Below are 15,370 nucleotides of genomic sequence, written 5' to 3' on the forward strand. Positions count from 1 at the left end.
CCGGCTCCCTGGCGGAGCACCTGCTAAGCGGCGGGAGGGCTTGAACCTCCGGGACCCGCGCCTCCTGACGCGGAAAAGTTGCCTCGGGCCGCCTGCGCGACACCGCAAGCACTCGCTTCCTTTCGGCGTCAGGGTGACAGGGCTCTGAGCTTGGGATCCGGAGGGACTGCGTTTCCCACAGGTTTGCTGCGAGCGGAGCGCACGAGTAAGTCCTGGGAGTAAGGGCAAGTAGAGAGAAGGAGCGAAGACCCAGGCTAGGATATTAATGCTTTGCTGAAGGTCACGAAGGGCTAAGGCCAGAATCCTGAGATTGCAATTAATTAAATTACACCTTCTGTCATATCCTTAACACCATTTCCCCGAAGGGATGGACGCTCAGAGTCTCTGCCTTGGACGTTCATAGTGCACGGTGTGTGCTGGTGGAATGATGCCTTCTAGACCTTTCCAATTATTTTATCCTTGCTTATGCGCTAACAGCCAAGATAGGAGAAAAGTTCCCTTCTGGAAAATGAACTTAGTGAAATCAGCGTCTTCGTTGGCGTTGTCTTCTAAGGGCATCTTTCTTGTAAGGAACTTGCAAAACTTTTTAAATAACCTAAGTAACGTAAAGTTGCAAGAAAAAATAATGTGTCTTCAGTTTCTCACTGAGTACTCTCACTGTAAAATGCCATTCTAGGTCTGGAGCTCTCAGCGTTATTTTACAATTAAAAGCAACAAAATAAACAGCCCCTTGAGACTTAAAGAAAGTGCATTCCCTAGGTTATATATCTATTAAGTGTGACTGGTTTCTATTGACACTTTCTGGTAGAGATAAAGAATAAGTGTTGGTAGCCTAGCATGCACATTGCCTGAGTTTGCTCCCTCTCACAGCGAAATCTGGGAGTGGCAAACACCTGTAATGCCACTGCTCTGAAGTCATTGAGGCCAGAGGATCAGAAGTTCGAGGTCATCCCATCTGGGTTCTAGGCCTGGCTGGGCCATATGAAAATCAACCCCGGGGAAAACATGAATGAATGAATGGATGAATGAATGAATGATAGTTGTAAATCAAAATGAAAGAAAAGTGTAACCCAGGAGAAGAAAGCCTTAGAGATTATGCTGGACAGCATTGGAGAGGAAATCTCGGGCTAAGTAGGATGCAGCTGTCGAAAGGAAAGGCATGTTGGATGGAAGCTACACGCCTACAGAGCCCATGATGGAGAGGAGTGATCGTGTCAGTATACCTGAAGGGTTGAAGGCAAGGGTACCGTCAATCAGAAGTGTGGATACCTCTTGTGGGACAGGCTAAAAAGCAGACTTACCTGTTAGTAAGAGGAAGCGCTGTCTTTTTCTGAGAAGCTCTAAATATGATGGATAGAAGAAAGCTGGTAGCAGAATAGAAGGTGGCTTGACCGGAGGGCGTCTATTTGGAATGGACAACAACTTGATTTGACTGTTCACTAGCTGGAGAGTGCCAAGTAGGCATAGAGAGAGTTTTGGTAGGTGGGTCAGTGATTTCAGTTTTGAGTCTTCGTGCCTTGCATTGGTAGACGCTCCTAGGAGACAGTAAAAACGCAGTGCTGTTGAGGAGTGTTGTTAACTGGACTCAGTAGCTTTTGGTGCCGCGAGTGCGCGAGTGGAGGTGATAGTTGACGCTTCAGAACTGGGTGAATTTGTTACTCTCAGTTAACTTATAATAGATTTACAGGTTAATTGTACAATAAAGGTTGTGTTCTGCTCTCCAAATTTAGACCCTGCAAACTTACTGACCCTGATACTAAACATAGTCCAAGGAATTTGATGCCTTCTCTCTATGGTTTTGGAAACAGATATGAAAAGGCAGCCCGGCCAGGAGGAGTGATGGTCAGTGACCCTGTGCAGGCTGGGTGTTCATGCTCATGCCTCAGGACGCCTACAAGAACATCGCGCCAGCTACAGGACCAGCTTTGCATCCACTTAGTACTCCTCGTTGCCTGAACTGCTAACGCCAGCAAACCACGAATGGCTACCCAGAGGAAACACTTGGTGAAAGATTTCAATCCTTACATCACCTGCTACATCTGTAAAGGCTATCTGATCAAGCCCACCACAGTGACAGAGTGCCTCCATACATGTACGTATTTGTGTCATCTGCTCATCAAAATTTATTTCTGTTTGTTCCTTTAAAACTACTGTGTTTTGTTTTTTGTCTAGATTTTAAGTTTTACAAAGCAGTCTCAGAATTATTTCCAGTTAACTTTCAGAATACTTGTCACTGGGATGTTATGAGCGTGTTTTCCTATCAGTTGACTCCAACAGATTATAAAATGTTCTAAAAGGGCTTTAAGTGGCTATGAATTTGCAAAAAGTGAACTAGTTCAGGTTTTTTAAAATGACCCTGAAGGAGTTCAAGCTTGCATATGGTCATACCATTGTCGGCGTTTCCTGAGAAGCCAGTAGGAATGCAGGTTGTCCACAGACCCACTTCCTGAGGGGTCCTGTGCCCAGCACCTGTCTTTTAGGGAGTTGCCTTGTTAATTCTTAAACTTGGCAAGTTTGAGACTTTTGAAGTAGCACCATAGTTGAAGAGTTTCTAAGATTTCATTGTCTCCTGCCTTATCAGAGGAAAGGACACATTTTTATAATCACTTGTATGAGTATACGCATCTGTGTTTTCTGCTAGTACGATTTTATTTCAGTGAAACTAATTCCAGTAGACTTGCTTTACTGTTGGTCAGACGTTGTAAACTCGATGCTCTATGCACCTAAATCATTACAGCTTCTCTGGTATCTTGAAGCGGTTTGCAGTAGGTACAGGGGAGAGAGTATTCGGAGTCTCCACAGTTTATGTACATGAAAAGTATGTTTCGCTGGCCGTCTCACAGCTACCATGTGGTGGACCCGAATTCCACCCCAAAGCCTTGTCAGTTTCTCATGTAGCAGCACCGCCTTTTGTCAAAGCTTCCTTTGAGCTCCTCTCCCCTGCTGAGCACATAGAATTCATACTCACGGTTTCAAACAGATGAGCCAGATACAATCACCTGGAAAGTAAAATGACATATTTTATGTTCCATATAATGTATTCATAATTTAATTTCAAAAACAGAATTTTATTGAATGCTGCTTGAACATACTGATACCTTGGGGGTCTTGCGGTCAGGTCTGGTCACATATACTGTGGAAAAACTGTCAAGGTTTTGATGGCTATTCCTCTGGGATAGTAATTGGTTCATGCTATTCAATTAGCAGTTAACTATGAAATGCCTTCTGTGGTTACTTTGCCCTTGCCTTGTATTTAATTTGAACAGTTAATAATTAATTGTTATTGAAAACATTTATTGATTATCTACTATATGTCAGGTACAGTTCTAAATACAGATGATACAAGAGTGCTCAAAATAAAATCTCTGATCAAGGCATTTACATCCTTGAGGAAGGGAAACTTATAATAATGAGTTGTAAAGTATTTGACGGTGAATGGCATGAAAGGGAACAGGTTGTAGAGAAGGGTAAGGTTATTTTATACGATGCAGTGTCGCCTCTCTGTGCCATTGTAACAGAAACTTCAGGGGATTGAGCTACCTCTGGGAATATGGGAAGAACCTTCTAGACAGAAGGAATAGCAAATAAGTTCAGAGAGTATGTTTGACAGGTTCAAAGAACACTAAATCAGGTAAGGCATGCACAGGTGCGCACAGCGCCACCTATAAGACAGACTTCAAACCAAGATAGTAAGATTTGGGATAGAGGTGGTGAAGAGCCATTGAACTGTGGATGTTTGGGGAGAAGAGCCAGTTAAGGCATGCGCACTGGCGTGGGCGATCGGACACAGTTACCTCCTGTTGTGTCTGCGCGCACCTGAGTGTGGCTCACAGTCGGTTTTGTTTCACCAGTCCTAACATTTGTGCGTTGTTTTTGTATTTGGATTTCTCTAGCAAAAATGGCCAATTATGAGAGATAAGATAAAAGCACAAATCTCCCAATTTCTGTCTTCTACAAATTTTATGTCCCTGAAACAAATTTTGAAAGAAAATCTCAAATTAGTGTCTCTTTTTTGAAGAAAACCAAAAGATTGTAGAAGTATACATAACTAGTTATAAGCAAAAATTATTTTTAAAATCTTTTCCTGATCAACCATGAACTTTTAGTTAGATGCTTGAAATGGCATTTTAACATTGAAGCATACACTGTTAAAATACATTATAAAGAAATATTTTCCATAAAAAGATTTGCTGACATTTTCCTTTTTTGCCATTTTTTATTTAAAATTTTTTTTTTTCTTTTTTTGGTTTTTCGAGACAGGGTTTCTCTGCAGCTTTTTTAGAGCCTGTCCTGGAACTATTTAAAATTTTTTATGCAGTGTAGTCTGAGTCCACGTCCCCCTCCCGAACTTCTCCTCTCACCTGCCCACCCTCCCAGCCCCATGCTCTGCTTTCTCTTTTTAAAAAATAAACCACAAAAACCAAGAAACTCACCCATGTATGCACTTTTGTATGCACACACACACACACACACACACACACACACACGATAACCTACAAAAATGCAAACTTAGAAACCAAAATATACAAGTAAAAGACCAGTAAGATGAGAAGTGCCCAAACAGAGCAATATGAGATGTAGGAGGCTGCTTGTTCGTTCCTGGCCACCCAGAACCGAAATACAATCATACAGAAACTATATTATTTAAATCACTGCTTGGCCAATTACTTTAGTGTATTGCTAGCTCTTACATCTTTGGTTAACCCATTTTTATTATTTTATATTTTACCACAAGGCTCCAGCTGGCATCTTGTGTCTTTCCCCTCTGGCGGCTACATGGCATTTCACTGACTCTGCGCACTCTCTCTCTATATACATATATATGTATCTCTTCCAGTCTGGCTATATTTTGTTAAGCCATTGGCCAAAACAGCTCCTTTGTTAACCAGTAAAAGCAACACATATACAGAAGGACTTCCCACGCCAATGAGACAGAAAGTCTACAAAAATACCGTGGAGTTTATTTTGTGTTGACCATCTGCTGTTGCCCCTACTCTGAAGTGAGGGTGATATGGCCCGTGGGGTGTATTGCAGATCGCTTCTTGGTTAGGGGTGGGAACTTGTGTCCACTTCCCCCTCTCAGTAAGGGCCTCATCTGACTTGAACCTATACAGGTCTCACAGTCTCTGAGTTCATATGTGTATCGGTGTCCTGTGCATGTTCTCAACAATCCCTGAGTTCATATGTGTATCAGTCTTGTTGTGTCTGGGGACAGTTTCCATAGAGTCCTCTGTCATCTCTGGCTTTTCCAGTCTTTTCACATAGGTCTCTGAGCTGTGGGGGGAGGGATTGATGAAGACATCTCCTTTAGGATTGAGTGTTCCGAAATTTCTTACTCCATGCACCTTGTCCAGTTGTGGGTCTCTGTTGCCATCCACTGCAAGAAGAAGCTTTATTGGTGATGGCTGATTGAGGTACTGATCGATTGGTATTAAAGAATGTCATTTGGAGTTATTTTATTGCTCTGTTCCTTTAGCAGAACAAGAGTGTTGGGTTTGCCCCTAGGCTCGGCTTCCTGTGTTCAGTGAGGTATGTAAGTGTTGTCCTCAGCAATCGGCCCTTACTGTCAGTTTGTGGAGAGCAGCCAGTCGCCTTGGCAATAGCTTGTTGAAATCGTAGTTGAAAGCTTACAGAGGTAAATAACAAGCCATACAGATCATTCGGTATAAACAGTGAGGGCCTGGCACCTTCACTGAGAGTTGAAGTGGTAGAATTTTGATGAGAATACGGTGGTAACCAGAATGTGGACTTTATCATCCACAGAGAATCCTGAAGAAAATGGTGGAGTCGGGTATTCAGCCTGGTGCCTGAGAGAGATCTGGGGATTCTACAGCACATAGCTTGGGACTTACTAATGACTGTGTCCTGTTTCTGTGCCCTGTATAATTTTTATATTGACCCTTTAGAGGAAATAATCCCACTTGCAAAGCATTCCTTTATCTGTGTTGCTAGCATACATAGTATCATTGAGCAGCATCGCTAGACTTCCATGGGGGTCTTTGATGGACGGTCATATTCTGGGTCTGGGTCTTCTGTATGGTAATGTAGGACGATACAGTTGTACAGTGATTCCGAATGGCTATAAAACTGAGTAAAGCAGCAAAGTGGGAAAGGCAGGAATTGAGAGAGATTAAGGAACACTGTGATACCATGTAGTTTTAGGTATTGACTTAACTTCCTATGAAAAGTGTCTGCACAAGACTGCAGTGGAATGAGAAGTTAGTAAAGAGTGAGTGAGCACTTCTCCTTGCTGTCAATCAAGTGAGAAATACCCGAGTGAAGTAGGCTGGTGAGCAAAGCCCAGATGTGGGGTCTGCATCCTCCACCCCACCCTCCCACCCCGCCCCGGGCTAGCCAGTCAAGTTGGGAGAAGAGTGAGGGAGTTTAAAAAACAAAAAATGAAACAAACAAACAAAAATAATAGTGTGGAATAAGCACAGTGAAGATAATGGGCATGATAGAATCACAAGTGTGGCCAGGATATTAGAGCAGAATGGACTTAGAGAATTCTGACATCCTGAGGACTTAGGCCTTTCCAGGGAGGGCCAGATGCCCTTGGGCCTGCTGCAGCAGAGGACCAGAGGGTTCTTCTCTGTGGTGCTTTGACTGGGCAAATACCTCAGCCTCCTCTCAACTTACTGTCCACCTATATTTTACCTCCCTCCTTCCTCATATCCCTGCCCCTCACCCCTGGTGGTGGGGGTAGGGGTTTTTGTTTTGTTTGGTGTTTTGATTTTTTTTAAAGGTGGTTTCTTTGTGTAACCTTGGCTGTCTTAGCACTAGCTGTGTAGACAAGACTGACCTTAAACAGAGACCTGCCTGCCTTTGCCTCCTGAGTACTGGGATTAAAGGTGTGTGCCGCCACACTATCCTTCATTCTCAGTTTTTTAAAAATACATGTTTTTAATTGAAATAGAACTACATCATTTTCTCCTTCCCTTTTCTCCCTCCAGTTGCTGCCAGGTACCCTTCCTCCAACCCCTTCCATGTCCTCTCTCCTCTCCAGTTGATAGCACCTCTTTTCTTTGATTATTGCTGCATATATACATATACACACACACATGTATACACAAGTAAATGCAACCTGCTGAGTCTGTTTTTGTTGTTTGCATGTCTATGGTTTGAGGGATGACCACTCTGTATTGAACAACCTATAAGAGGGCTCATCTCTAGGAGAGGCTGATTCTGCCAGCAGTCATTAGTTGCTGTAGTTCTTTGTCTAGTACTGGGAACACATTGAAATTTTCTCCATTCCACTTTGATACGTACATTGATATTGTCATTTTTTCAGTCTTATTTATATAGCCATTTCTAAAGAGATTGCTTCACAGCAGAATTCCTGGTATTCTGACTCTTACAGTCTTTCCAACCCTTCTGTAATGTTCCCTGAGCCACAGACACAGAAGCTATGATAGCTATGTATTCCCCATGATCCACTGATCTCTACATTTGTGGCCTTCTGTGATAATCTCCATTTGGTATTGTAGCACAAATTCTAATGGTTCTTAATAAAAACCCAGAGCCAGATATTAGGGAGTGAAAACCGAGAGATCAGAGAAGCAATGCAACTAGCCACTAGAGAGACCTTTTACCTCTACCAAATCCTCAGACCAAAAGGGCAATTCTGTCCTCAGACTGTATTCTGTGACTGCATCCTCAGACTGTATCTGAATGGTCTCCTCCTGTCTTATATTCCTCTCTCCACCCAGCCATATCCCTTCCTGTCTTCACCTCCCAAGTCTTGGGATTAAAAGTGTGAGCCTCTAGTGACCTAACTGCACTCTGATCTTCGGGAAAGCTTTGTTAAAACACAAACAAAATATCACTGCATGGTATAAGGACAAACCTTTTTGATGAGGGCTGATAACTACACTTACCTGTGGATCTAAGGATAACATTTAGAATGTAGTTAGAAATTATACTGATCTAGCAAAATAGCTGTAGTAGATTCTTTCCAGTGACCCTGAGCCACTATTTCCAGGAAGCTGGGTAGGTAGGTGTTCAGTACCAGGCATGGTTCCCCTCCTCCCCCATTGAGTGGGCCTTTGGTCCAGTTAGATAGCGGTTGTTGGTTCTCTTCTCTTTACCCTGTCACAGAACCCCAGTCTGTTTAGTCCCCCCTGCTACTGTTGTCCTCCAAGTCCTCCTTCCATCTCACAGGCCACGGAGCATCTTCTTAACCAGTATCAGGGCGGCTGCTTAAAGACCAGAAAATGTCTCAATGCTGTGCTGCTGCCTCCAGAATGAATTAAAGCTATTTACCTGTGTTTTGTTTCCCCCTGCCTCTCCTTCTCTACTACATCACACACAGAGGGGAGACACTTGGTACAGGTACCTACTTCCTTATATGAACTTCCTTTGCTCTGTTCTCTGCCAGTAGTTATCAATCCTTTAACTACAGACTCAGTTCCTCTGAGTTCTGTCGAATACATGCCCCTCTCTTTCTACACAGATGGAGGCTAAGTGTCTACTTCATATCTGGTGAGTGTGTAATATGAGCTTAAATGCACAGTTAGTGATTGATCACTACGTTTCTCCTTTCAGTGATTCAAATTGCAGTGCTAGCTAACTTGAAGGACATGCACACAATGTTGGTTAAGAGTTAGGAGTTTTTAAAAAGCTATCCTACAACCACCTGAGGCAGGCCTCTGTGAGTATTAGAGAAAGAGATGTACTCTAGAATAGGAACTAATGCCTGATGGTCTTAGACCATTGCTATCCTGCCTTACAACAGGCCCCAAGAAATGTGCGGAAATTGCCTAGGATGTATATACTAATGATTGTGTACATTGTCAACTTAAAATAAAAGACTTGTCACTTAAATCAAGGATGAAGACGCTTCATTCTAAAAGCTCAGATGTGATAAATGTAGTGTGCATTTGTTCTTAACCCTTTCTAGACCAAGGTTCCTGTAGGAATCTTCTAGTTCTTCCCTTGGAGAGAAAATGTGTTCATAGGCATGAAATTCTGTGGTACAAAAAAAAAAGTCTGTGGAACATAATTTCTTCTTTCTGTTTTTTCAGAATTTATGGCAGCAATCCTTGCAACAAAACACTGTTGTATTAATTTTTAGCTTACACACAGAAGGCGGGCTCACTAAAAGATGCAGTAGATGTAGCTATGAAGAACTTGGTGATTTTTTTTTTTTTTTTTTTTTTTTTTTTTTTTTTTTGGTTTTTCGAGACAGGGTTTCCCTGTAGTTTCTAGAGCCTGTCCTGGAACTAGCTCTTGTAGACCAGGCTGGCCTCGAACTCAGAGATCCGCCTGTCTCTGCCTCCCGAGTGCTGGGATTAAAGGCGTGCGCCACCACCGCCCGGCGAACTTGGTGATTTTTATATCACATTAATATTGGAAGAATCAACTCAACAGGTTAAGGTGCCTGACACCAAGCCTGAGTTAAATGCCACACACACACACACACACACACACACAGAGAGAGAGAGAGAGAGAGAGAGAGAGAGAGAGAGAAAGAATGCCAGAGTAGCTTAATCATGATGGCAAATTTTAATTAGTCATTGATTTTTGTTCTAAAGATTTACTTTTTTAATTTTATACATGTGTCTGGGTTTTTGCACACGAGTAGATACCCACAGAAGCCATAGGACAGTATCAGGTCCCATGGAGTTGGAGTTGCAGATGATTATGAGCTGCCCAGCATGAAAGTCAGTAACCAGACTCAGGTTACCGACTCAACTGTGTAAGAGTATCACACACTCATAAGTGATGAGCCGTCTCTCCAGCCCCTACTTATTGTTTTTGAATATCATAACCATATGACTACTCAGTTAAGGTGTAGGGCTGTTATTTAAGCTAAAACCTTACACCTCATAGTCTTGCTTTTTCAAGTGCAGTCTCTAGGCGTTCAGCAACCATGAGCAACAGTGTCACCTGGGAACTCATTAGCAGTGCAAATTCTGGGACTTCACTCTAGACCTATGGAATCAGAACCTCTGGGGATAAGGCAGGAATCTGTATTAACAACCCCTCTAGGTGAGTCTGGTTGTACTAGAGGCTCACAGGCACCACTTTGGACCAGAGCATTTTGTCATTCTAGCATTTCTTAATTAGTCAGTTTACAGTTTAATCATACCATGATTAAAATAAATGCTAATAAAGTCATAGCTGTTGTTTATTGAACGTTTGTCACGGGGAGTTCAAGCTTTCTTTTCATTGTCTTATTTAATCTAACCAAGACCCCTTATATAGCTGGATGGTGTTGATCACTCAGCAAGTGTTTATTGGCACTTACATGTGCCAGGCATTATTCTTACCACAGGAAACAGAGAAACAAACATGGCAAGCCCAACCCATGACCTCCTAGAACCTGTGTTCTGATAGGGTAGACAGACAACAGACAAGGTTGTGTATGTAACATGTTTTAGGGAAGTGAAGCAGAGAAAAGCCTTTCTTGGTTGTTGCTGTTCATCAGAGGCCAAAGACTAGGAAGGCATGTACTACAGGAAGGCTTCAGGGAAGTTTCGGATTCTTCTTACAGGTAAGAGGCCTGAGAAATAAGAAACACTCAGTAAATACCAGAGCTGGGTCCTCAGGTCTGCTGTCAGACCTAGGTACATTGCAGATGCATTATGACAGTTCCCTAACTTCCTTCTTTCTTTGTCCTCTTATCTCTATTCTTAATATTTTATTAAGTAACATTTATTACATATGAGAGAAAAATATGATTTCATGAGTTATTACTAGGTAATCTCAAAGGGTATGAATCTACTATTAGTTCTTAATTGAAAGTCCTAATGAAAAAAAGACATTATTTTTGATGAAAGTTCTGATGTTTTTTAATAAAGTTTTTAATTTGGGAGTGAAATCTGTTTTTATTTAGAAAAACAAACTATCCACATTGAAATTACATTGCTGGTAGATGCACATACAATGTCATAGGTTGTATGAATGCATAGGAATGAAGACATCATACTGATATTAATGCTTTAGGTAACATCTTGGCACTCATTAATAAAAGTGGTTACGGTGTTCATTTTGATGATTTTTAGAAGTGAGAATAGTTACTGTTTTTAAGCAGTCTAGATATTAGCTGTTAATTATGTTAAATATGAGTTATGTTAAGCTTATGGATCTTTTTTATTTTGAAGCTGTGAGATAGGAATAAACTGCTGAGCAAAACATTGTAGGAGACACAGATAACTAAGGAATAACAAAAATTTAAAAAGTGAAATTGTCTTGTATATTGATATCTGATAGTAAATATGGGCCAGATTGAATTAGAACTGATAGCAATGTTGGACTAAGGTTCAAGTATGTAACAGAAAGCCGTCAGTGCTAGAGATAATGGTAAATAAACAATATTAATCGAGAACCCAACACAAAGGCTGAATATAAACTGAACAGCTGCAGTCTAACATTGTAGAAAAATTATTTCTGTTGGATACTTTTTTTAAAGATTTATTTATTGCGCATACACCATTCTGCCCCCATGTATGCCCACATGCCAGAAGAGGGCACCAGATCTCATTACAGATGGTTGTGAGCCACCATGTGGTTGCTGGGAATTAAACTCATGACCTCTGGAAGAGCAGGCAGTGCTCTTAACCACTGAGCCATCTTTCTGTTGGATACTTTGAAGACTTCACAATTGCTTTGTTTTAGACATACTGATTTTCAACACATTGTTGTATAAAAGAAGTTAAGTGCATAAACCAAACTTCCTTAGAATACTGCCAACAGAGAGAAAATGATTCTTGTTTGATATTAGTTATGGCAGAATGAGTGCATTTTGTTTGTTGCTGGAAACTCTGAATCCCTTCTTCATTTGATGGTGTAAGCTTCTTTCTGACTTGACTACAGTGATATAGTTGTAGGTCTGGAATCTGGGCTCCCTTCACTGTCCTGACCCATATGGCTTCCTTTTGTCTGCACATATTTATTGGGCCTGTTCTTGTTCAGATTCTGGTTCAGGTACTTGGCAGTAGAGTGTACAATAAGTAAATCATAGTGCATGTTAGAAGGCTATCACTATATGCTATTGACAAAGGGAAGGTCAAACAGGGCAAGGGGAATTGAGCAATCAAAAAGGTAATACAATTTATAAAAGTCTGTATCTAGGAAAAGCTTCATTAAGTGATATTTGAACTTGTGGTAAAGAAGCTAGTCTGTGAGATATCAGATAGAAAGAAGTTCCAGGCAGAGGGAATACCAAGATCAAAGACTTGAAGGTATGATGTGGCGTGTTCAAGTGTCAGTACAGCTAGACATCAGCGAGTGGATGAAAGTCCAGAGATGAGGTGGGGGTAGGTGTGGGCCACAGGTTCTGCACATTGAAGGATTTGGATGACTTTTGTGTTGTTTCTTCTGAGAGAAATGAAGGTCCATTTCATGAATTGTTTTGAGCAAAGGAATAATGCAAACTGGTTTATAGTTAGAATCACCTAAATTACTCTATTGAAAATAGAAATGTCAGGATCTTACTGCAGTATTTCAGGAAAAAGATTGTGATGGCTTACACCACAGTGGTGATACTGGTAAATGTCAGATCCTGAATATGCTCTGAAAGTAGATCCATGCTTGCTTGTTTGTTTGTTTTTAACAACATGTCAATAGCAAATATTTTTTAAAATTTTATTTATTTTATATATATAGTGTTCTGGGCACCAGATCTCATTATAGATGGGTGTGAACCATCATGTGGTTGCTGGGAATTGAACTCAGGACCTCCAGAACAGCATTCAGTTCTCTTAACCTCTGAGCCACCTCTCCAGCCCAATCCATGCTTGTTGATGAAGACCATCAGTATATAGAACATATTTACACAATGAAACCATGAAGGAAGTGAATATGGATTACAGAGTAGAGTACCAAAGGGGGCTTAACCCAGGAGGAAGTAAATAGGAGCCAAGAGGTAGGAGGACTCTGAGTGTTAGGAACAGGAAATTAGCTGAGTTGCATGGGTTGGGTAAGATTTGGCTCTAAGGATCCTCTTAAGAGCAGTTTCAGTAGATGGAAGAAGAGAAAATATGAGTACATTTGGGAAGACAGCAAACTTTTAATTTCCTAGTTTGACCATTGTACTGAATGACAATTTAACTTTTTTCTTTTGTGAGAGTGGAAATTAAAGTTGAGACCTCACAAATGTTAGGCACAAAATCTACAACTGAGATAAATCTAAGCTCTTTGCTTAAGCTTAATAAAGGTTTAGGCGGGATGAAAAAATAAGTTTTGAGAGAGAGTGTGTGTATATGTATCAATTTCTGGTTTTATTGTGAAGGAGAATGTACCAAAGGGGAGATAGTTGGCAAGGTATATAGTCAACAAAAGTATATTTTACCCTAAGGAAATGGCCTGTGTACTAGTAAGAATCCTTAGTGTGAATTACTTATGCAGTGACAGGGCTGAAGTTAGAGGTACGCCACGCATGTTCTGGAGCAGGTCAGGGCACAGCAGAGCTGCTAGTGGGAGAGTGGGTGTTGGTACAAGGTCCCTTTGGTTCTGTTATTGCTTTTGTTTTTTCAGTAAAATGGGATGTGCGTTATTTGGTGGAGAGGGAGAAGGGTTTGATTGGGTCTGGGGAGACATGCAAGGAGCCTGGCAGATGAAAACCCTACTTCGTTAGGTTCATGGTCATAAGCTGAGGGTGAGAGATCCATCAGCATGGTTTCATGGTTTTCTTCCTCAATGCCCAGCTATAATCTTGTACAGTCAGAATATGTAGGATTTGAATAAAATCAAGATTCTGGCTTAATTGAGCTAGTTAATCAGTGTTTTATTATAATGAAACACCTAAGGCAGAAAGGAAGTTTGTTTAGCTCACAATTTGAGAGATTCAGAGTTTAAAATATAGGAGTCTATTTAGTGTGAACTCTGGTGATTGCAGCAGGTGGCATCACACTGTGGTCTAAGCATTTGCAGGAACAAAATGTCAAATCTCAAATTAGGAAACGGAGGGAGGAGGGACCAGGCTGGCTCTTGTTTTATCAACTCTCCAGTGTAGAAACTCGTAATGGCTTGAGCTACCTTCCTTTCAAAAGCAGTACGTCCAGAGTGCAGAGACCTTGCTCTGGACCCCATCTTTAAAGGGTGCATCAATGCACCTCCTGCATCGTAACATTAGGGGCCAAGCTTCCAACACACAGACTCTGAGAAAGCAGACCTCATCCAAACCATAGCAGAGAGGTAGAGGAGTCAAAGTGTGTGTGTGTGTGTGTGTGTGTGTGTGTGTGTGTGTGTGTGTGTGTGTAGACACAATTTTGATTGTGACACTGCAGCATCCAGGAGCTCTGCCTGACTCTTCCCACGTGCAGTCCCTGTGTCTGCCTTCCAAAGCTCAGAAGGATGCCCTTTTTACTCAGTGTAAAGTTTCCCACATCATGCATAAAGCATAGTCTCTGTCCTGAATCTGTTCAGAATCTTTCTCTTACTGCCTATTTCTTTGTCCCAGTGGAAAAAGGATACAGCATTCTAGTAAGTAGGGAGGGAAAACAAACAAAATGCTGATATATACCATGCTGTTGTTATCACTATGTGTTTTGAGGCAAGCTATAAGTAATAAATAAAGATGTGGCAAAATAAAGATGTGGATTAGTTCCTTACATTAGTAAAACTAAAAAGTTCATGGAAGCAAATTGAAGCTGTTGGGGAACTTTAAAATTAGTGTTAGTTACACATGTAGGAATATGTGTTAGGAAAAGCAGGAAACATAACTCTCCTGCGTATAATCATAGCCCACTTACAACCTATCAGCAGATAAAGTCCTCAGTACAAAATTTTGCCCACAGTGACCTGTAAGATGAAGGTTCTAATTCAGTAGTGGGAGACTTGACCTCCAGCCCTGGGGGAAAGGAAAAGAACGGCACAAGCCGGACATGGCCGTGTGCGCCTTTAATCCCAGCGCCCAGGAGACAGGCCGGCAGGCCTCTGAGTTAGAGACCTGCTCCCTGCCAGCCAGAACTACATAGGGAGACTCTGCTTTGCTTCTTTGGTTTTGGTTGGTTTTTTGTTCTTTTTAAAGAATTGCACATAAGGTGATATATTCAAAGGAGGGAAAATGATTTCAAGTTGGTAGATAAGACCAATACAGCTAGATGCTTTTAACAGAAGTCAAGCCTTGGACAGTTGAATAAGTAAAGTGTTACTAATGGGTAGCAATGTTAAAAATATGAGAGAAAAGCTGATTATTATTTTACAGTCAGTAATGTCAGAATTAGTGCTCAGAAAGAGAAATCTGAATTACCTTGTGTTATCAAAGCTGGGAAACTTGGGCTCTGTGATAGAGAAGAAATGTGGGTAAGTTGTGCATCCAAGATAGGCCAACAATTATCTTGTACCTGTTATGCAGATGTCCCTCAAAACCATGAAAATAAGGAAGTGAGGTAATTCTTAGATAACTCAGCTGTAAAATCAGTGT

The 15,370-nt window shown here is 41.4% G+C and overlaps 1 protein-coding gene across 6 annotated transcripts in view; it reads left to right on the forward strand.

Annotated features, from left to right (window-relative positions):
- Pcgf5 (polycomb group ring finger 5) overlaps positions 1–15,370 on the forward strand; it is a 119,672-nt gene that overhangs the window by 70,797 nt on the left and 33,505 nt on the right. For all 6 annotated transcript variants that reach the window (XM_038326154.1, XM_038326183.1, XM_038326173.1 and 3 more), the window contains exon 2: positions 1,809–2,092. In XM_038326154.1, coding sequence (XP_038182082.1) covers positions 1,981–2,092 — 112 coding nt within the window. In that variant the 5' untranslated portion in view covers positions 1,809–1,980. The remainder of the gene's footprint in view (positions 1–1,808; positions 2,093–15,370) is intronic.

This window comes from Arvicola amphibius, chromosome 1 (assembly GCF_903992535.2).
Source record: "Arvicola amphibius chromosome 1, mArvAmp1.2, whole genome shotgun sequence".
Classification (NCBI taxonomy): Eukaryota; Metazoa; Chordata; class Mammalia; order Rodentia; family Cricetidae; genus Arvicola; species Arvicola amphibius.